General features: G+C 58.6%; 2 protein-coding genes across 4 annotated transcripts; one reads left to right on the forward strand and one right to left on the reverse strand.

The window, feature by feature from the left end:
- Positions 1–365: 365 nt before the first annotated feature.
- Positions 366–8,625, reverse strand: SDSL (serine dehydratase like). Of its 3 annotated transcripts, XM_081123493.1 has the most exons (9): positions 8,533–8,608; positions 5,861–6,007; positions 5,420–5,614; positions 5,178–5,217; positions 4,346–4,485; positions 3,697–3,785; positions 2,815–3,042; positions 1,731–1,855; positions 366–776 (listed from the first exon to the last, which is right to left on the reverse strand). In XM_081123493.1, exons 2-9 carry the CDS (start codon positions 5,885–5,887, stop codon positions 583–585), a joined length of 1,038 nt encoding a protein of 345 aa, XP_080979619.1. In that variant the 5' UTR covers positions 5,888–6,007; positions 8,533–8,608; the 3' UTR covers positions 366–582. The 3 variants fall into 3 exon arrangements, with proteins under 3 accessions (XP_080979619.1, XP_080979620.1, XP_080979621.1); XM_081123494.1 differs by lacking the exon at positions 5,861–6,007 and having other exon boundaries at positions 8,533–8,625; XM_081123495.1 differs by lacking the exons at positions 5,861–6,007; positions 8,533–8,608 and adding an exon at positions 7,600–7,866.
- Positions 8,626–15,332: 6,707 nt separating this feature from the next.
- On the forward strand, positions 15,333–20,937 carry SDS (serine dehydratase). The gene is made up of 7 exons (XM_081123670.1): positions 15,333–15,813; positions 16,196–16,235; positions 16,462–16,601; positions 16,699–16,790; positions 17,448–17,675; positions 19,419–19,543; positions 20,267–20,937. Exons 1-7 carry the CDS (start codon positions 15,661–15,663, stop codon positions 20,473–20,475), a joined length of 987 nt encoding a protein of 328 aa, XP_080979796.1. The 5' UTR covers positions 15,333–15,660; the 3' UTR covers positions 20,476–20,937.
- Positions 20,938–21,438: the final 501 nt, after the last annotated feature.

The following is a 21,438-nucleotide window of genomic DNA, read 5'->3' on the forward strand; positions in this document are numbered from 1 at the left end:
GTTGGAGGGAAGAGTCAGAAGACCAGAGAGTCCTGGAGGCCTCCCCTGTCCCGGGCCAGGATTCCCCATCGGAGGCACTTTGCTGCCCCCTGGTGGCTCCAATATGCTAATTTCCCTCCCGTTTCCTTAGAGACTGTTCCCAGGAGTGGGAGGCGCCAGATGCCAGGACAGTCCCCACCCTCCTTGCGGCCCACAGGAGTGTCCAGACTGACCTGGACGTCCCACCTCCTTCCTCAATGTCCCTCCACCACCATCCCCCACACAGAGAAGGCCGAGGCCCGAGGAACACAAAGTCATATTGAAAATCACTGGGTTTGGACGCAACTGGGCCGAATTCCTGTTGCGCGAACAGACCCACCAGAGTTATGAACTCAACTCAGAAAGCGTTTATTGGCCGGGGCTGCGGGGGGAGCTGAAGGAAGCGGTTCGGGAGGGCTTCCTGTAGGAGGCGGCCAGCACAGAAGCACAGGGCAGCTTCCACTGCCATCCATGAGCACAGAGGCTCCTCGGGCAGCTACAGGAGCATCTGTGAGCCTCTTGGGGGTCTCTGGGGTGCAGCCGGCCCTCCCAGACCAGGAGCTCTCAGCCCAGGCCCAGCTGGGCTTTCAGAGCCTGCAGCTCCTGGCTGCTGATGCTGTTTCCTCCGCACACAATGACCACCACGGAGGCCAGGGAGGGGCCCAGGCGGCCCTCAGCCTGGAGCCTCCCCAGGAGGCCCGAGTAGACGGCAGCTAAGGCTGCCCCGCAGGCAGGCTCCACCAGCATGCGTTCGTCATCTGCCCAGAGCAGGGGGTGGGGGTGCGGGTGGAGGAGGAAAGGGGGGCAACCAGTCAGTGCTCAGCAGGCTCTGGACCTCGCAAGTCCATGAAGCCAGCCAGCCAGCCAGCCACCTCAGTCTATCTGTCTGACTCCCTCTCGGTCCATCAATCTCTCCGCCCATCCACCTTTCATCTCGCTACCCATCCATCTAGTCCTCCATCCATCATTAGACTGTCTGTCTGTCCATCTATTAGTGTAGCCATCAATCACCATATCCATCGATCGATCCATCCATCCTTTCATCCACTATCCATCACTCGACTGTCTGTCTGTCCATCCATCAACGTGCCCATTAATCAGCGTCCAGCCGTCCATTCACGTCTATGTCATTCATCAGCTCCCCCCATCAATCCATTTGCTCACCCACCTGTCCATTACCCACCCCTCCGCTCCCACATCCATCCATTCATCCCACACACGCCCACCCCCTGCTCGGCCCTGTCCTCGGAAGGCCCTGGGGACACATCAGTGAACAAGACACACCAGCCCCTGCCCTCGACAAGTTCACAGTCTAGTGACGTAAGACGGGTAAGAATCAGGCAGTTATGAGATTAGTGGGCTTGGTGCAAGGCAGTCTCCAGCCCGGGCGGGGTGGGGATGAGAGATCGAAGGAGGCTTCCTGGAGGAGGTGCCACGATGGCCGAGTCGCCCTTGGTCTCATGAAACTGACAGGGAGCAGGGCCAGGGATGGGCAGCTGGAGGAAAGAGCATCTACAAAAGGCTGGAGGCCGGACACAGCGCAAGCCGTCCCTTCTCCATCCCCAGCCCTTCCATCTGCTCAGCGCGCCCTTGTTGTGAGGCTACTGCAGACCCGGCCCTGGGACAGGCGCTGAAGACACAGGCGAGACCATGCTCTCGCCAGGGGATCCCTGAGGGTGCCTGAGCCCAGGTGGGGGACAGAGCTCGCTCACCGAGGAACCGCTGCACGGCCTTCACTGCCTCGCTGTCTTCCACCACCGCAGACAGGACCTTGAACTCCTGCGTGCACTCCAGGGCCCTCGCAGCCACTGTCTTGGCACCCAGGCACTTGGCCACGCTGTAGGAGGGGCGGGGGGGGGCAGGGAAGAGCTGGCGAATCCCGGCTCCTCCTCACACAGACCCAGCCCACCCCCGCCCCAGGCCCCAGCACGGCCCTGCCCACACCCTGATTTTGGATTTCAAGCCCCCCCAGGGCTGTGAAAAGATAAATTTCTGTTGTGTGAAGCCACCTAATTTGGGGTCGTGTCTGTGGAAGGCCTCAGTGACTCACACAGCATCCACCACGTTGGATGGTGGCGGGAGGGGCCGTGAGGAATAGAGGGGGCAGGGTCTGGAGGCTGGGCCACTCTCTGTTCCTTAATTCGTTTATGAGAACTTTTCTTCGGTTGCATTAAAATCGGGTACAAAACCCAATGGAGAAAAAGTTGTCTAATGACGTTGCCAAAAAGAAAAAAAAAAAAAAACCCACAAAAAACAAACCACAAAGTATGTTCATGTTATATAATATGAATAGAAAACTAGAGGCTTCAAAGCCGTCTGAAGGCTAGAATCTCAACTGTTAAAAATATGTAACTGACGCGTTTGTCCATTTCACAAACATTTGTTGAGCACTTACTATGCGCCGGGTACATCTCATTTGTAGGTAAGGACGCGTGGGGGGGGGGAGACAAAACTGGGGGAAATGCAGCCTAATCGGAGCAACGTCCGTCCTTGGGTGGTGGAAGCGAGGGGACATCTGGTTTTTTGCTGCTTAGTGTTCGCCTACATTTTCAAACCTCCACACGCTTCCGTTGCTCTGGTCACGATACAGACCAGCGAACGCTTGTTTTGCTCACTGATGAGACTTAAACGAATCAGGTCCTTCATCTACTTTTCCAGCAGGGCCGTGGCTGGAGTCCCAGGTGAAGGGGACCCTCCGAGTGTCCCCCGCCTGGGCGAGTTGGGGCTGGCAGGCCCTGGGGCGGCTGCATCCTCCCCCTCCAGTCCCCCTCCCCCAAATGTCCAGCCCGCACCCACCTGGTGATGTTGGGCAGCGTGACCAGCCTGTCTGCCTCCACGGCCGCGTGGAAACAGTGGGCCCCTCGGGTCTCCACGGCGACAATGGGCACGTGCTGCCAGCCCACCTCCGCCAGGCCTGCTGACACCCCGGCCAGGAGCCCCCCACCCCCCACCGCCAGCACCAGGGCCCCCGGAGGGCTCCCCAGGGCTGCCTTCAGCTCCCGCACCAGGCTGGCGTGGCCTTCCCTGAGGGGTAGGGAAACGGGGGGGGGGGGGGGGAGCCGGGTGAGGGGGACCCTCAGCTCCAAAGGCTCCCGTGTACACAAACTCCCTCAGGGCCACCCCCTCCCCACCCGCAGCTAAGGGAGGGGAGCCCCTGTCGTGCTTGGTTCACTCCGCTTTCGTCATTGAATTCATTCATCCACTCGTCACCCCCCCCCCCGCCCCTGGGGCCAGCATAGCACTTGGAACCCTATCAACTCAAGTTCTTGACCTTGGGCCTCACGTCTCTGCCACTTACTAGCTGTGTGATCTCAAGCAAGTTGCTCAGCCCCTTGGTGCGCCAGTTTCCTCCCCTGTCAAACGGGCATAAAGCACCCACCTCTAGGGCTTCAGGGCGGAATCACTGGGCTGAATGTGCCCCTAAGGACACGCTCCATAAAGGGGACTTATTAGCGTTTCCCTTTTACACATGGGGAAACTGAGGCACGAGGCGGTGCGATGCTTTACAGTCACACAACTCACAAGTGGCGGAGGCGGGGTCTGACCCCAGTGTGCCCGGACTCTATGCCTCTTCTACTCTCTGGGTCTCAGTTTCCCCATTTATCCAAAGGGAGGACCCCTGATTCAATGAGGGTTTCTCAACTCTGAGCTCCCTGGGGGGAGGGGCCCCAGCCTTACCATATCAGGGGGTGGTCGAACGGGGGCACGTTCACCCAGCCGTCCCTCTCGGCCAACTCTTGTGCCCTCAGATTGGCCTCGTCCCAGACCTAAAGGGAAACAGAGGTCGGAAGACCCAGCAGTCAGCTCCTGGGAACCCAAACTAACAGCATTTCAGGGGGACCCCCTCTCCTAAGGGGTACAGGGGGACAAGGGGGCCCCAAACAGCCCCTGCCCATTCCTCTGGCACCCCACAGTGCCCGCTCTGGGCCTCGTCCTGTGCCAGGGGCAGCTGGAGGAGACAAAGAAATGGTCTCTGCCCACGTGGCATCCCCGCCCACGTGGCATCCCCGCCCACGTGGCATCCCCGCCCACGTGGCATCCCCACCCATGTGGCACCCCGCCCACGTGGCACCCCATCTAGCCGGAGGGATGGGCGTCTTTCTCTTGAAACATTGAAACAAACACGGGCTTTGAAGCCGAGCTGCCCTTAGCGTCTCCCTGGACGCCTTGACGTCTCTCTCTGTCTCCCCCCCCACACACTGTCTGTAAAAATCAATGGAACAAGTATCCTCGGGTGAGGATTACAAAGGCAATGGGGGCGGTCTCGGGGTGGGGAGGCCTGGAGGGGATCGGCCCTGCCCCGCGGCGCCCCCTTCCCGGGCCTCACCTTGCCACTCAGCTGAACCTCGGCGCCCTCCCCCTGCAGCCTCCGCACCACCCGCTGGGAGGCGCCCTCGGGGAGCACGATGGTGGCCGGGACGCCCAGCTTCCGAGCGCAGTAGGCGGCTGCGATGCCCGCGTTGCCCCCTGTGCGGGAGCAGAAGGGGCGCGGCGGGCCCTGTTGGCAAACTTTCTCCCTCCCCCTCCCTTTCCCCTGTGAGTCGCCCCCTCCCCACATGCCTATGCCCCCCCTTGAGTCCCCTCCCTGGCCTCAGGTGGAGGCATGATGGAGACGGAGCCAGTCAGAGGACTCAGTCGCCTGACCCTTGATGGGTTCAGGGCTGAGCGCATGACCCAAGCTGGGCCCAAAGGACCAATGCAGGGTGCGGGAGAGCCGTCGGGAGGGTGCTCCCTTTGCACTGGGGTAGGGAGGACGGCAGGAAGCAAGCCTGAAACTCCTCAGGCCACCTGTGCTACCATGAGGCCTCTATGAGGAGAAAGCCTCTGTAGGGGGAAGAAAAGCCAAGAGAAAGGAGGGACACAGGTGGGAGCTCCTGGATCCAGCTGTGCCTGAAAGCCATGCATCTCGAGAATTTCCAGTGCTCGGAGCCCACAGCTTACATCTGTATGAATAATCGGGGTTCAGTGGCTTCTACTAGGGGTCCTGAATAACGGGAACGGGGCTGGGAGAGGGCACACGAGATGGCCGCCTGACCATGACCCTGATGAGGCTGGACCCTTAAGAGGAGGCCGAGCCCTGGACTCGCTGCTGCTCCAGGCAGCTCCCCCCCCACACCCAGCCCCGAGGCCCCGCAGGAGGCAGAAAGGGGCCGGGTCACCTGAGGAGCACACCAGGTGCCTGCATCCCTTCTTGGCCGCCTAGGAAGAGAAGGCATGGGGTCGGGGGCTAACCCAAGCAGGTGTCCCGGCCCCCCCCCCTGCAACACCCCTCACGCCACCCCTGCCAGTGGCTCTCAGTCCCATCCCTGCTACCTCGATTCTCCCGCCCCCAGCCCTGCCCACCTGCCCCCCCCCACACCTGGTGCAGCCCGCTGCTCCCCTCCTTCCCTCACAGCCTCACCTCCTGGCAGAAGTGCCCGATGCCCCTGACCTTGAAGGAGCCGGCCGGCTGCACGTTCTCACATTTGAGGAGGACAGTCGTGCCCGCCACCTGGGACAGCGCCCAGCTCTCCAGCAGGGGTGTGACCGCGTGGAAGGGCCCGCCCTTAGCACGCTCCGCCAGAGAGCTCTCCATCCCAGCGGCCTCCGAGCGAGCCTGCGGGGGGACAGGGGTGCCACAGCCCAGGCGGCTCCAGCTCCGAGTCCCCTTAGCCAGCCGGGGGGAGGGGAGCGTGGAGAAGCCCTCAGCTTGGCTCCCTTCTTCCTGCTGTCTGGCTGCCAACCCGTGAGCCCTCAGGCAGGTGTCTGCTCCTCTTGGGCCTCGGTTTCCCCTTCTGGAGAAAGGTTGGGACTAGGGGCCCTTTCATTCTGTAACTGTGGCTGCTCACAGCGCTGGGCTTACAAAACATGGCCAAGCGGGAGGAGTCATTCATTCATCATCCGTTCAAAAAAGCATGTCTTGAGCACCCCTGACTGCCGGGTAGGCCCATGCCTTGGGACCTGGGACTGGACGCGTCAGAGGGGGCCCTGCTTTGCCAGAGCTCGCATTCTAGAAGGGGAAACGGAGTTACAGGATTTCAAACGGGAGGGGCGGGGCAAGGGTGGTGGGGAAGGACCTCTCTCGGGAGAAAACCTTGTGGTTTTTTTAAAGATTTTTATTGATGTTTAGAGAGAGAGGAAGGGAGAGGGAGAGGGAGAGAGAAACATCCATGTGAGAGGAACGCCGATGTGGTTTTTGGTGTTGGTGGTGGTTGGGGGTTTTTAACAATTTGAATTAGGGTGCCTTATGGGCCCTGAGCATTTTTGGTTGATCGAGAGGTCTTTTCATTCATTTTTTTGATCTGAAAGTTGTCAAAGGGGGGGACTCTGAGACGCATGGCAAGAAGGAAGCCGAGGGCAAAGCGTCCCCGCAGCGGGAACAGCAGATAGAACCCCCCGGATCCAGGAATGAACTTGAGCGTTGCGGGTGCCAGGGGAGGGGAGGGGGCGCGGGGAGCAAGAGGTGGGGGGAGCCGGGGCGCTATTCTAATTCTATTTGCAGTGGGAGGAAGTGGGGGGGTCTAAGCCAAGGCGGGAGCGAAGGAGCAGTGAGGGAACCCGGGGGTCAGGGTGAGACCGGAGAGAGGGAGGAAAAATAAAAGAGAGAAAAAAATAGGATTTTTTAAGGAGCCAATTCAGGCTGCCCCTGCGGTCCCGCTACTTGCCACTAGGAGGAGCACCGCAGCCTCCCCCCCCCCCCCCCCCCCAGCCAAGCTCAGGGTCCACCCTTACTTAGCCAGGGCTGGGGTGCCCCCATGGAAGAGCTCCAGGTCTACCATCCCTGGATTTGACCCCCTGGCCTTTGTTGGGATGGCCCTGGGGCTCCCCAGGCAGGGTGAAGCCTGGGCACCCCCACCCACTTCCAGCCAGGGCACCTCTTGAGCTGAGCCTGGCGGTGGCGGAGAGCAGCCCATGAGTCACCCAAACCCAGCACCCCTTGACTTAGGCTTCACTTCAGCCCCAGAGCCCAAGAATGTGGACTTTGGGGCCAATCAGAGATCAAAGGGAGAGACCAGCTATGACTCCCTGGCTGTGCAACCCAGACAAGTGTCTCAACCTCTCTGTGCCCATTTCCTCTTCTGTAAAATATGAATAACAGTCTGTAACTCACAGGTTATGGTGCATATTAATATAATAATAGCTATCCTTTGTCGAGTCCCTGTGATGGGCCAGGCACTGGCTGAGTCCTCTGGAGGGGTTATCTTATCGGGGTGTCTGACTATGCTGGCGTGCCCACCCTTACTCTAGCACATTTACAAGGTGCAGGTCCTGGCTTAGGAACTTGGGATAACATGGGGCAAGACAGACATCTACCGTTGGAGCTGACTTATAGTCTGATGGAGAGATCGGCATTCAACAAATAACTGTATAGACAAACAAACTAATCAGAAACAGTGAAAACTGCTAAGAGGGAAACATGCATATAGCAAATCTTGAAGAGAAAAACAAGGGGGCGTGCTTTGGGTAGGGAGGTCAGGAAAGACCTCTCAGAGGAGGTGATCATTAAAACTGAGACTGAGCCCTGGCCAGTGTGGCTCAGTGGCTGAGCGTCTTCCCATGAATCAAGAGGTCACTGGTTTGATTCCTGGTCAGGGCACATACCCAGGTTGCGGGCTAGATCCTCAACAGGGGTTCCTGCAGGAGGAGGCCGATCGATACTTCTCTCTCACATCAAAGTTTCACTTTCTCTCTCCCTCTCCCTTCCTTTCTCTCTCTAAAAAAATCAATACAAATATATGAAAAAAAATAAAAACTGAGACTGAGCCCTGGCCTGTGTGGCTCTGGTGGTTGGAGCATCGTCTTGTGCACCAAAAAGGTTGCTGGTTCAATTCCCGATCGGGTCACATGCCGGAGTTGCGGACTTGATCCCTGGTGGGGGACATGCAGGAGGCACCCAATTGATGTTCCTCTCTCTCATCAATGTTTCTCTCCCTCTCCCTTACTCTCTCCATAAAAATCAATGGAAAGTCTTTTTTTAAAAAAGAGAGAAACTGAGGCCCAGAGAGGTTAAGTAATTTGCCTAAGGTCACACAGCTGGAAGCGGCACAGGCAGGATTCAGACTCAGGCAGTGTGCTTTGGCATCTGTGCTCATAACCGCAATAGAGCGTGAAGCCCAGAGCTTGGGTTCAGGTCCCAGCAAGCTTGACCTTGACCGGGTCACTTTTTTTCCCTGGGCCCCATCTGTTGCATCCATGAACTGGGTAAAGACCAGCTCCCTTTTCCAGCTCCCTGTCCCTCTGGCTCTTCCCCAGAGGCCACCTGGGTGACACGCCACAGCTAATTCCTGGCACCAGGGCTGGGAAACCTCAGCCGGCCCCTGGCTGGCAGGATGCTCTCCGCCCCCTGGCAATAGAAACCTGCTCCCCTGCTGCAAGGCAGGCCGGGCCCAGGGTGCCCCAAGTTGAATCAATATTCCTGGGAGCGCTTAGCCTCTCTCACTTTCCACCCACTCAGCGGGGACTTTGCCCCTACATGCACCTTTACGGGTGCACACAGAGCCCCGGGGACCCCATTTGGGCCCCAGGCCCCCTTACCTTTCTGCCCAAGAGTTCCTGGACCAACTTGGCTGCAACCTGCTGCCAACCAGCCTAACTGGCACCGGCTCTGCCCAGCCTCCCACAGCCTCCGGTGGCCTTGGCCCCTCCTCCCGCGTTAAAGAGACAGCTCAGGGCTGGAGAGCAAGAGGCGGAGGTCAACCCTCGCTGCCTCCCGGTGCGCTGTCCACCACGCAGGCATTGCCTGGTCCCATTTGATAGATGAAGAAACTGAGGCTCAGAGAGGGAAGTTCACTTGGCTGAGGCCACCCAGCCAGTGAGAAAACCCTTTGTCTCTCATCCAGGATCATCTCTTTCACAACAGACATCTTCGAGTCAATGCTGGTCCCAAGGACAGAGAAACAATTGTCCCCTGAGAAAGGCACATTTTCTACCGAGTCACTTCTGACGTTTCACACCCAACACAGGGGCCGAACAATTATTTATTTTCCAAATGAATGACTGGCGATTGATTCATATATTCAACAAATATTTACTGGTCACCTATTATGTGTCACATCCCGGGACCTTTAGCCCCAAACCAAATAGCATGTTCCCTGTCCTCGTGGAGCCCCAAGGTGTCACTGAAAAGTAGTTACAGTCAGTGCCATCGGGCACTAGCAGGGGGCTGTGGGTGCCCAGAGCAAGGATGTCACTTGGCCCCAAAAGGCTGGGAAGGGTTCCTGGAGAAGGAGAAGGCTGAGCTCAGCCGGGAATCGGGAACATGAAGTGCAAAGGTCTGGAATTGGAAAACATGGCAGGACTGGAACAGAGAAGGCAGGGGCGGGAGAGCAGGCGGGTTTGGGGCTGGAGGGGTGGGCAGGGATCAAATCCACAGGGATGGCTGTGCCAATGCAGAGTCTGGACCTTACCCCGGGGCACTAGGGAGCCATGGGAGGTTGTGGGCAGGAGGCTGATGTAACGAGATTCACATCTTGTCTCTTTCACCGTCTCGCTGGGTGAACCTGAGCTAGTCCCATCCCTCTGCGCCTCAGTTTTCCTCTATGTCAGGTGGGAGGCGAGGTCCAGGAAGGACCTGGCAGCCCAGATATTCTGGGCCCTTCTTGGACTTTGGGTGACCTCCTCAGGTTTGATGATTAACTCCCAGCCACGTGGGGTCAAGTCAAGCTGCTTGACCCTGATCCCCAATGAGAATGCTGACAGTTTCATTTCCATCTGCACATTAAACATGCGCCCATCCCTAGGTGTTCTGTCCTGACCTGGGCGCTGGGAACAGAGATGGTAAAACCCAGTTCATGCCCTGAGGTGGCTCCCGGCCTGGAGTGGAGAGGAAAACAACCAATACAGTGACAATTCTAACACCCCCTAGGGGGACAGAGGACAGACAGTCCCCACTGGACAGCTGAGGGTGGGATGGGCTCAGGGAGGGCTTCCTGGAGGAGTAGGGCCTTAGCGCACAGCTCAGGCTTGGACAAAAGGCACAACTGCTGCATTTATTATGCCTACTGTATGCCAGCCCTTGGGAGGCGAGCACTGTAATGAACTCTACATTGTGGAATCAGACTTGGCTCAGAAAGGTCGAGGCATTTTCCCAAGGTCACACAGCAGCGGCAGAAGCAGGGCTCACACCCAGAGGGGCCAGGCTCCAGAGCTCCTGGCTTGAAGGAGGTTGGGGAGGGGAAAGCCAGGGTGGCTGCATCAGATGAGGCTGGAGAGACCGGCCAGGTCACCGACCTGTCCCCTCCCAGGGCCACCTTCGTCAGCCAGCCCCTGTCCCTGATACCTCAGGCCGCCACACGCCCACCTTGGCCGGTCCCTTGGGTTATTCATTAAGCTTTATTTCATCACCCTCACCCCCCGCTGGCTTTCTTGTTTGCAGGGCGAGGGAGCTACATGGAGAGGAGCGATGGCACCTTGGACACGGGTGGTCGGCCCTCCAGATTTGCAGGGTGAACTCTGGACTCGGGCCATGTATTTTCCAAGCCACGAGCCTCAGTTCCATTAAACGGGTGAGAGAACTGGGGTTTAGGCAGTCATGCAGCCAGATTCGCTGGCGAGTAACCCAGCTGAGGTTTGGACCCGGGTCCCCTAACACTGGATGCAGCTTAGGTAACTTCTCAGACCCTTGCCAAGACGATAAACCATTCTAGAGCACAGAGGATCTCGTTTCTGCCGGCTGGAGCTAATTCACTCTGTCCTCTGCAGAGGGGCATGGCTCTCCATCTGCCACTGTCCTTACCTCTTCCTATTGCATTTCCAACACCCGACAGACCCGTCCCTGGCCCTGTGGATATCTGAGTTTGAGGCCCTCGAACTCTCCCTCCCTCCTTTTGCCCCTGAAAACAAAAGGAGTCCTTTAGCAAAGGAGAAGCTGGGGCACAGAGAGGTTAAGTAACTTGCCCTGCGTTGCCCAGCAAACAGACCATGGGGCCAATCTTCAAGGGACCCCACATCCAACCTGGATGCTGTTATCCCAAGAGACATAAATCCATAGCCAAGGTGTCTGAGCAGAAAGAACCAGCACGGGCCTGATAATGCACCCTTTTTGTGGGTGGGGAAACTGAGGCCCATAGAAATAAAGGGAACAGTTTAGCATCTTGTGCGTGTGAAGCAGACTTTCATAATTAAGCCACTCGTTTATTCATTGAGCAAACATTACCCCAAACTACCAAAACCTAGGCCCTGTGAAAGGCGAGATGGAGACAGATAAGATACATCCCTGGCCCTCACGGGGCTTGCGGTCGCCATGTCAGTCAATGGATGCAATAAAGTGTTATAGGTGCAGCAACAGAAAAAATGCAAGTAGGGCAACCCTGAAATGCCATTTATTTTATTTTTATTTTTATTTTTTTATTTTTTATTATTTTTTTTAAATGCCTTTTTTTTTTAACTATTAAGTTGACAAAAAATTTTAAAAAGCAGAAAAGCAATAAGAGCCGGGGCTGGGGAGTATGAGTGTGAACAGGCACCTCGCGCGCTGCTGATGTGACCAGGAATCGCCATATGCCTTGGGACACGACTCTGTCAATATCCATTCCAACTTGATAAATGCCACCCCTCTAACCTAGGCATCGTCATTGGGGGGCTTATTTTCCAAGAAAAAAAGTACCAGAGGGTAAAGCTAGGGGCATGAGAGTTTATTCGAGTGCTGTCTAGAATGGCAGCAACGAAAATCAGAGAAACGAGAACACTGGCCGCTGGCCCTGGCGGCGCGGATCCGTTGGTTGGGCATTGCCCCAGGCGCCAGGAGGTTGCCGGTTCGATTCCTGGTAGGGGGCGTGCAACAGGCCACCAATCGATGTTTTACCTTCACATCTAAACCTATGAACCCAAAGCAATGCTCACAAGGCATTTTAAGTGAGAAAAAAGCAAAAAACAAAAAACTTGTACAATGTGTGGTGACTTTTATTTACAAAGACCGCGACCAGAAGAGGCTGCTGTACCAGTCTTTGGTGGGGTCCATACCTGCAGGCCCGGGGAGGGCAGTGCTGATAACATCAGTTATCCTGGGGCAACAGGGGGAGGGGGGAGGAGGGAGGAGAGGGAGCTACGCCCGCCCCCCCCCCCCATGGCAAGTGAGACTGAGCAATTGAATCGTAAATTTTATTTCATTTTTATTAAATAGCCACAGGTGGCCGGCGGCTTCCGTTGGGCCCGTCTGGAGCATCCACCTAGGAGACCTTGTGGGTCCCAGCGTGAGAGGTGTCACTGTCGCCAGGGGCAGGCAAGTGTTGGTAAATCTTTCCCATTGTGTAATGATTGCCCCATTCGATACAGATAGAGAGCTGAGTGACATGCAGACAGAGAGACAATTACCAAACAGGGACAGTAAATAAACGGTGGGTCCGTGGGGCGCCCAGAGGGACGCAGCCTTAGAAAATCCCACACCCGGGAATCAAGGGGAACTTGGCCGTGGCGACACCCGACGCGCCCTCCCTCGGCTGCCCTCAGCCCATCGGCCACGTTGCTGGTGGATACGGACTTGACCTGCTGAGATGACGGTGGCATTTCACTGCCATGCCCGTCCTCCCCAGACCCTAGAACCCCAATCTACTCGGGAGAGAAAACATAGGATCGGTGACCAGTGCTTCTCAACAGTCGTCAAGGTCACTGAAAACAAGGGAAGTCTGTCTGAGACACTGTCACAGCCAAGAGGGGCCCAAGGAGACATTCGACCAGCTGTACCGGGGTGTCCTGAGTGGGATCCTGGGACGGAAACAGAAAGTTCAGTCAAAGCTACAGAAACCTGGATGAACAGGCTCCCGCGAATACAACGTATTGGTGTTGGCTCTGGGGCGAGCCAGCGCAGTAAGGCCCTGACAGTGGAGGCCTGATTCGCTTGTATCAATGTCACCAAGGAAAAAAATCTCTTCACTTCTGGGGGTGGATTGAATAGCCGTTGGACACAGAGTAGCAGCTTTTCGGTCCTGGCTGACCTTGGCACGACTGGCATTTGGGGCCAGATCATTTCTTTGTTGTGAGGGGCTGTCCTGTGCGTGGTAGGATGTTGAGTGGATGGAGGAGAGAGTTGGGGGGGACCCAGAGGGGACCAGGTGGGTGCAGACCTGCCTTTAGGCTGCTCCTGGTCCCCTGGGGAGAGACTCCGGGGGCTGCCAGGCTGCAGAATCCCAGAGGCTCCGACCCAGACTTGCAGGGAGAGGAGACACGAGGAACTGGGTCTGGAGGGAGGACTCGGGGGAAAGGGGGACAAAAGGGGTGGGAAAGTCCTGGATGAGAAGAAGAAGACCAAAGATCATCAGAATAGCAGCTGCTGTCCCCTGAGCCCTTGCCCCGCGCCTGGCACGGGTCTGCCATCCCCTCTCAGTCTCCCAAAACTCAGTAGCTCCCACCGGCCCCGTCTCTCGGGGCAGGAAACTGACGCTAAGGGAAGCTGCGCAGCTGGGTGTCAGCTGCAGCCCAGATGCAATGGACTCGGGAGCCGGAGAACTGAACGAGTCAGGAGTTCGGGGCTGGCTTCACCAGCTGCAGGGCAAACAGAGGTGAGAGCTGTCTGTTCCTCCCCGAGGGTGAAAACAACCGTCAGAATCCCCACCTCCCGCAGCCAAGGACACTGTGATCTTGCCACCCTCGGGGACACTTCCCGGGAGGGGGTGATGTAACAGAGCTCTCTACACTTGCTCTCTGGAACCAGACACGCTTCAGATGCTGGAGTCCCAGGCATGAGCCGATCCCCCTGAGGTTTGCACAGTGACAGCGGCCAGCCTCCCCCAAGACCCTGCAGGAGCTGACCGGTCAGAAAGTCCCCGGCACAGCCAGACTCTACCTGGTTCTGCTCTGATTCCTCCTCAGGGGGACCTTGGGTGAGGCCCCTGCCCTGGTAGGATCTCAGGTTCCTATTCATGTGATGGGGCACAGAACCACACATGTACATGTTTTTTATATATTTAAAAATGAAGATCTGCCCAGATGGCAAATATTCATGAATGGATGCATAGGTAAATAAATGTGGGCTGTCCACACAACGGAATACTATGCAGCCATGAAGAGGAACACAGCACCGACACGTTACAACATGGGTGAAACTCTCTCAATAACGTTATTACTTAAACGAAGGATATGCCCAACCAGGATGTCAACAACAGTGGTGTATATTTTGTCTTTTCTCCTCTCGTTGTTTCTTTTATGATTGATTTTTTTTTTTTTATTGACTTTAGAGAGGGAGGAAGGGAGAGGGAGCGAGCCAGAGAAACACCGATGTGAGGGACCCATCGATCGGTTGCCTCCCGTCCGTGCCCCAACGGGGGACGGAACCGGCAGCCTGGGTATGTGCCCTGACCGGGAACTGAACCCTGACCTTCCGGCCAGGGCTGACTGATTTTCTTAACTTGCCTTTTTCAAATCACAGCAGTGACACATTCTGTCTGCACGTGAGCCCGGGCGCCCCATCACTTAAGCTCCTAGCCCCGGGCGCCTGGCGAGTGCCTGCCGACGTCCCACCGGGGAGGGGCCCGGGTGCACCTGCGGGGGGTCCAAGGGCAGCAAGCGGGACGGCTTGTCCCGCCGAGAGGGATGGCTCTGCCGGCTGTCCGAGCCCTCGCCGCCCTCGGTCTCGTCGCTATTCTTGTCCCAGCCCACGGGACACGAGAGCTTTGTTGATGGGCCCAGGGAGCGGGCGCAGGGCTGCATGTGTGCCGCCCTCTGCACAGACGGACCCCCTGCCCGCCGCCAAGGACAGACAGGCAGCTTGGCATGGGGAGCATGGGGCGGGGAGTGAGGGCTGGTGCAGGGACCTGCGGTTCTGTGACAATGATGACGATGGTGACGCTGATGACAATGGCTGCTAACGCTGAGCCAACGCCGAGTTCTGGGCCCCTTGGGCACCTGCGTTACTGTGTCAGCTTTTCCCAGGAGAGCGGTGCCACGATCAGCCCCATTTCACAGAGCGGCAAGGGGAGGCTCCGGGGGGCAAAGCGGCTGCCCAGGGCCACGCGGCTGGTACACGGCAGGCAGGACCTGAACCCTGGCCTGCCTGGGCCGCACCCACAGTGCCACTTCCCCCGCATAACAGAATCGTAAGGGGATGGGAGCCGAAGGCAATGAAGAACTGTTCGGACTGTGCGACCGGGAGTCGGGTGGCTGGGCTCGAACGCCGGCTGGTCCCCCTCACTGTCTGTGCCTCAGCTTCCCCTTCTGGGAAATGGGGTAACGGCGGTGCCTGGGGTTTGTGTCTTGGGTGCCTCTCTGTGCCAAGCACACGCTGGTAACTTCAGGTGCCTTGTCTCACGCCATCCTCCTGGCAGGTTTCCCCACGGTCCTCGGGGGGTAGCTACTGTCCCTTTCGCGAAGGAAAAAGCTGAGGGTGGGGAAGGGGAGGCGGCAGGAGGAGAGGCAGCAGGAAGCTGCAGCGATGAGGAGCGGGGCCTCCCCTTCCCCTCCGGGCAGCCCCGGGCCTCGGGCCAGGGGGCGGGGCCTGGCGGGGGTGTGGCTGGCCCTGCGGCCCCATTGGCTGCCCAGAGGCGCCCTGGGAATAAAGCCGGGGCCTGGTAGCCCTGGGACAACTCAGAAGACCGTCCTCCTGTCCATCGAGCCTCCATCCGTCTGTGGACTGTCCACCGGTCCATCCACCTGGACCATCTCCAGCCTGTCCCTGCCTCTCTTGGTCCAGCCACCCAGCTCCATCCACGTGGCCCTTCCTGTCTCCCAGCAATGACTTCCCGAGAGCCCCTGCACGCCAAGACCCCCGTCCGTGACAGCATGGCCCTGTCCAAAGTGGCCGGCACCAGCGTCTATCTCAAGATGGACAGTGCCCAGCCCTCGGGCTCCTTCAAGATCCGGGGCATCGGACACCTCTGCCAGACGGTACAGGACAGCTCCAGGCGAGGGTGGCAGGCCCCCTTTCCTCAAGGGGGCAGGGCCAGTGCCACGTGAAATCCAAGGAGTTCCAGGCGAGGCCCAGGGGACCCCCACAATGCCCGAGCACCCGCCCTTAGCACTTCCTCTGGGTGAGGGGTGCCCGTCGTGAAGGCCCCCTACGGGCTGATCCCGGAGCTGTCAGTTGCCGGCCTGTCCGTCACCCTTCCCTGAGCCGGGCTCTCTGGGGAGGAGAGATGCCACTTGAGAGGCTAGGGTAGTACAGCTTCCGTGTGAAGGAAGGAGAGCTCAGTTAGAGTCACGGGGGGGGGGCCCAGGTGGGAGGGAAGAGCCCAGGGACAGCCTGACTCCCTCCCTCCTGTCTCCACAGTGGGCTGAGCGAGGCTGCAAACATTTCGTCTGCTCCTCAGGTAAGCGGCCTGCACGCCTCCTCCTGTCCTCTGCTGTGTGTCCTGGGGCCAGGAGCTCCGCCTCTCTGGGCCCTGGTTCCCCCAGCCCTGAGCTGTTGCAGACATTGCAGCGGGCCGGGTTTGGAATCCGAGGGAGGCCTGAGGTCACCAGGGGTGTCCAGAGGCCGGAGGTGGGGCTCCCGGGCCCTCCGGCGCTGACATCCTCTCTACCCCTCACCCCTGACAGCGGGCAACGCAGGCATGGCAGCCGCCTACGCTGCCAGGAGGCTGGGCATCCCCTCCACCATCGTTGTGCCCAACACCACGCCTGCCCTCACCATCGAGCGGCTCAAGAGTGAGGGTGCCACGGTCAAGGTGGTGGGCGAGGTGAGAGCGACGTGGGGCAGGGGCCGCGGAGGACAGCCGGGGGCAGAGGAGGGTCCCCGGCCGCTCACCGCCTCCCGCCTCCCCTGTGGTCTTGCAGATGCTGGACGAGGCCTTCGAGCTGGCCAAGGCCCTGGCCAAGAACAACCCAGGCTGGGTGTACATCCCTCCTTTTGACGACCCCCTCATCTGGTACGGGGAGCCCAGGGTCAGCTGGCGCAGGTGGCATCCACCTCCTGCACCACGGGGTGGGCACCTGCCACAGGGCGCGTCATCACATTAGTGGGCACACGCTCGCGCTCCAGCGCCCCCTCCACGGCACTGGGCAAACACGAGCTCAGGTACACAGGCGCCTGCCTTTGGTGCCCCCGGGAGCTATCCCGGGACTGGGATTTAAGGGAAGGCAGTTCGTGTGGGGGGTGAGTCACCAGGGGAGTGGGCAGGAAAGAAGCCACTAGCCGGGGCTCTCGTGGGCAGGGGCCTGCTGTGGGCAGCTGGAGCTTAATTTCTTGGGGGCCCCTGGGAGCCAGCATGGAACACAAACAAGTTACCCCAGCAGGAGAGGATGCTGGGCGTTTACACACCAATGCCCGCGATTCCTCATTTGCACGGTCGCCGGGTCGGGGTGTTCTCAGGCTGTTGCAGCTCCAGCGGCCGGAGGAGACCTCCGGGTAGAGCTGCAGATGCTGGCAGCTGGGAACCAGGGTGGAGTCGGGGAGAAGACTATCCCCGAGGCCCATCGGTGCTGGGGGTGAGAGCAGATGGAGGGGCAGGTGGCCTCTCTGGGAGCCCTGCCTGGCGCCTCCGGGGAAGCGCGGCCCTGACCTGCCGCCCTCCCCCGCCCCCCAGGGAAGGCCACACTTCCATCGTGAAGGAGCTGAAGGAGACGCTGGGCGCAAAGCCGGGGGCCATCGCGCTGTCGGTGGGCGGCGGCGGCCTCCTGTGCGGAGTGGTCCAGGGGCTGCGTGAGGTGGGCTGGGGGGATGTGCCCATCATCGCCATGGAGACTAAGGGAGCCCACAGCTTCCACGAGGCCACCTCTGCCGGCAAGCTCGTCTCTCTGGCCCAGATTACCAGGTGAGCAGCCGGGGGTGCCTTCATCGGGGGGTTCAGTAAGCCTTGGGGCGATCCCCCCTTGGTGCCGGCTGCAGGTAGGCCCGGGTGTCCCATTTTATAGATAAGGAAACTCAGGCTTCGCTCACTTGCCCAGGGCCACACAGCCGGTGAGTGGTACTGCTGGGGCTGAGTCCGAGACTGTGTGGCTCCGACCCCGAACCTCACACTTCCTCGGGCAAAAAGTCTGACACTCGTCATGTTTCGAGCTCCTCTGTGGTAGGGTTTTGAGCTCCTTCATTAACCGGCCAAACATTTACTGAGCCCCTAATATGTGCAAATACCGGCTGATCCTGGGAAGAGAGAAGTGAACTCCTCTCCCCAGGAGTTCCCATCCCAGCCCCAAACCTCTGAGCCATGGTGTTTAATTAGGATTAGGCTCAGCCGTTATACAGGAATCCAAAATAACAACGATGTAAACAAGATTGAATTTTATTCCCTCTCTTATTTAAAAAAGTCTAGAGGTAGGCAATCCGGGGCCAGCTCCATGAAGCCAGGGGCCCAGGTTCCCTGAGTTTGTTCTCTATCATCTTTACTATATAACCTCATGGGCCAAAAGAGCTGCATAAGTGCCAACCATCACATCCACACTCCATCTGGCAGGAAGGAGGAAGCAGGGCAGGAGCTAGACCCCCTGCCTTTAGAGACAGACCCAATATTTCCACTTACCTCTCATTGGCCAGAACTTAGTCACATGGCCACACCTGCTGCAGGGGAGGCTGGGAAATGTCTTCCTACCAGGCATCCCTGTGTGCAGCTAGACTAGATGGGTAGACAGGTCTCTGCCACAGATAGGGAAGACTGAGTCCAGGTGAGAACTCCTTCTGGATTCCTGAGCCCCACACCCCAGAGCTACCGTGTTGGCCTCTGATCCTCCAGCGTCGGGAACGTAGAAGTGGTAGTTGAGCACCTACTATGGGCCATGTGCTGAGCTAAGGGCTGAGGTGGTCCAGGCAAGGAGATGCTCATGGGCGAGTGGGGAAAAGAGCTGGGAATAGACCCAGTGATGTCTCCGGGGAGGCTGGGCTGAGCACGGCCACACTGATTATATGAGTCCAGTTCCTGAGGCCTATGGAACCTGTCTGTAGTCCAGCACCGTGGCTCCCTGAGCGAGTGACTGCACACTCCCTGCCTCAGTTTCCCCTTCTATAAAACTGAACCAGTGAACGACAACAATTGTTGATGCTTGTGATCGGCACCTAACGCCTTCTCGGGAAGTGGTCAGTGTGTGTCTGTGTGATGGCGAGGATCCTTTGAGAATCCACGTGGGGCCACAGGGCTGAGTGCTCCCCCTGGAGGACTCCTTGGAGGAGGCAAGGTGGGACTTGGGCGGGCAGAGCGGTGCTAAGCTTAGTGAGGGTTAAAAGCAGGTGAACATGGCAACTGGGAGCAAAGGCTGGGAGCCCTATCAGGGACCACAAGGGGGCCTTTCAGTCAAGTCAAACAGAAAACGGTGCTGTCAACCCCCATTCGAGCAGTCTGGGTCTTATTAGAAGACCCCGCTCTGCTTGGGATGCCCCTGGGACTTTCCGAGACTTTACAGCTGTAGGGAGAGTCCCCGACCCCATGCCCATGGACCCCAGGTCCTCCTCCCTCTCACACCCAACTTTCTGTCTCTCTCTCCTTCCCCCTCCTGACCTCCCCCTCCCTCCTCTCTCCCACCTCTGCTTCCCCCGTTCCCATTCTCCATGCCCGCCCCCTGCCCAGTGTGGCCAAGGCCCTGTGCGTGAAGACCGTGGGGGCGCAGGCCCTGAAGCTCTTTCAGGAACACCCCATTTTCTCGGAAGTTATCTCGGACCAGGAGGCTGTGGCCGCCATTGAGAAGTTTGTGGGTATGTGACCAGTCTTTTCAAGGCCCAACCTGCTGGTTCAGGAACTGAGTGGCTGTCCCGGCCACTTGGTATGCCAGGGGAGCCCATCGCTGCAAGTTTACCCACAGTTCTGTCTCCCATCCCTTCCTAGAACTTTCCATTGGAGATAATACAATGCAGTGGTAAAACCCAGAAAGGCCAAAGGCACACGTGAAGAAGCAAGCCTGCTAACCATCACAGCAGGGAACAATAACTGAGTATTTAAAATGTTGATTCTGAGCTTCCTGGCAGCCAGGGTAAAAAGGGAAAGTATAGGCCTCGGTGATGGATTCAGAAGTGGGTCTATAACTAGGGTGGACACTTTCTGGGTTCAGCCCAGGACAGTAGCACACACACACATACACACACACGGTAGCATGTAGGCTGCCGCTTATTTCTCCTGCGCCAACAGTTTGGCTAAGGGACCACGGCACTCTTACGCAGATGACACCTCAGGATCCTTCTCAACACACTGCGCAGGCGATTTCCGTGATCTTATCAGCGTTAGCACTGATGATGAAACCGAGCCCTGGCCCAGGGCTCACGGGGTCAATCTAGGGTCACAGTGGAAGGGCCCAAGTCTGTGGCCGGGGCGCCAGGGCTGAGAGCAGGTTGGCTTTTTAGCCCGGAGCGTTCCACTCGCCCAAGGGTCCCCTTGCGCCCTGTGGAACTCGGGCCCCGCCTCACCAGCCCCTCCCCTGGCAGATGACGAGAAGATCCTGGTGGAGCCGGCCTGTGGGGCAGCCCTGGCCGCTGTCTACAGCAACGTGGTCCAGAAGCTGCAAGGAGAGGGCAAGATCCGCGTGCCCCTGTCCTCACTCGTGGTCATCGTCTGCGGGGGCAGCAACATCAGCCTGGCCCAGCTGCAGGACCTCAAGACCCAGCTGGGCATGAAGAGCAAGCTGCCCAAGTGAGGGTCCTCCCCGGCCCGCCTCCCTCCCCGACCCGGGGACCCCCGCAGGGGCTGGAGTTTTATCCAGCGCCTCCTTGTACTTTTTACTCTGGTGCCCGGTTGCGAGCCTGCGGCCAGGCCAGTCGGTACCTGCTGTGGCCACAAGCCCACGGTGCAGAGGGGCCAGCGGCCAGCAAGGCCGTGAACTGAGCCCCTGCTACCTGTGTGACTGCTCTGTGATCGTCCTCAGCCCCCCTACCGGGGTGACAACTACCCACGTGGAACATATCTGGTCCCCAGAGCAGGGTGGGTGTGGGACTGAGATCACAGCAGGATGCTCCTCCTCGGGAGGCTCCCACCTGGGAAGGTGGACAGGACCCCCCCTAGGGGAGGGCACCATCTCCAGGAAGCCCACCCCCGCCATTACTCATTTTTCTAATGTGCAAACATTTTCAATGAAAAAGAAAAATAGGTATTTATGAAGCGAAGGTCCTTTGCGTCTTTCCCATCATCGCTGTGTCCCTCCCCTCCACCCACCCCGCCGCGCCTGCTCCCAGCCCCGCTGTCAGCAGTGAGCACCCCCACCCCCAGGAACCCTGGGGTCCCACAAGGAACTCAAGACCCCCACCCCCGCTGGGCCTGCGTGCAGGGGGGAAGCTGGTGAGAGAAGCGGCACCGAACAAGGCGGGCTTGGGGCGGGACAGGGGCTGCCTCCAGTGGAGGCAGATTTTATCACAGGATGGTCTGACCCCAGCACCAGCGGGAACCTGGCGGGTACTGAGTGTTCCCAAATACCTGCTAGCGAGTGGATGTTGAGCGTGAGGCCTACGGGGCTGCCGCAGCCACCACTGCAGCGAGTCCTTACCGCCATGCCTGGAGGTACTGCTCACGTCAACACCCCGCTTTACAGACGAGGTAACCAAGGCTCGCAGAGGCTAGGTCCCATTGCTGCTAAGAGGTGGAGACTGGGTTTGAACCCAGGTCT

This window comes from Miniopterus schreibersii (genome assembly GCF_964146895.1).
Source record: "Miniopterus schreibersii genome assembly, chromosome: 20".
Lineage (NCBI taxonomy): Eukaryota > Metazoa > Chordata > Mammalia > Chiroptera > Miniopteridae > Miniopterus > Miniopterus schreibersii.

Coding starts and splice junctions, on each gene's coding strand:
- SDS (XM_081123670.1), top strand. CDS start 15,661: ATGACTTCCCGAGAGCCCCTGCACGCCAAGACCCCCGTCCGTGACAGC. Junction 16,236..16,461: donor ACATTTCGTCTGCTCCTCAG/GTAAGCGGCCTG, acceptor CACCCCTGACAG/CGGGCAACGCAGGCATGGCA. Junction 16,791..17,447: donor TTTGACGACCCCCTCATCTG/GTACGGGGAGCC, acceptor CCCGCCCCCCAG/GGAAGGCCACACTTCCATCG.
- SDSL (XM_081123493.1), bottom strand. CDS start 5,887: ATGACTCCTCCCGCTTGGCCATGTTTT. Junction 5,218..5,419: donor TCGGGCACTTCTGCCAGGAG/GTGAGGCTGTGA, acceptor TTCTCTTCCTAG/GCGGCCAAGAAGGGATGCAG. Junction 1,856..2,814: donor ACGCTGCCCAACATCACCAG/GTGGGTGCGGGC, acceptor CCCCTCCTACAG/CGTGGCCAAGTGCCTGGGTG.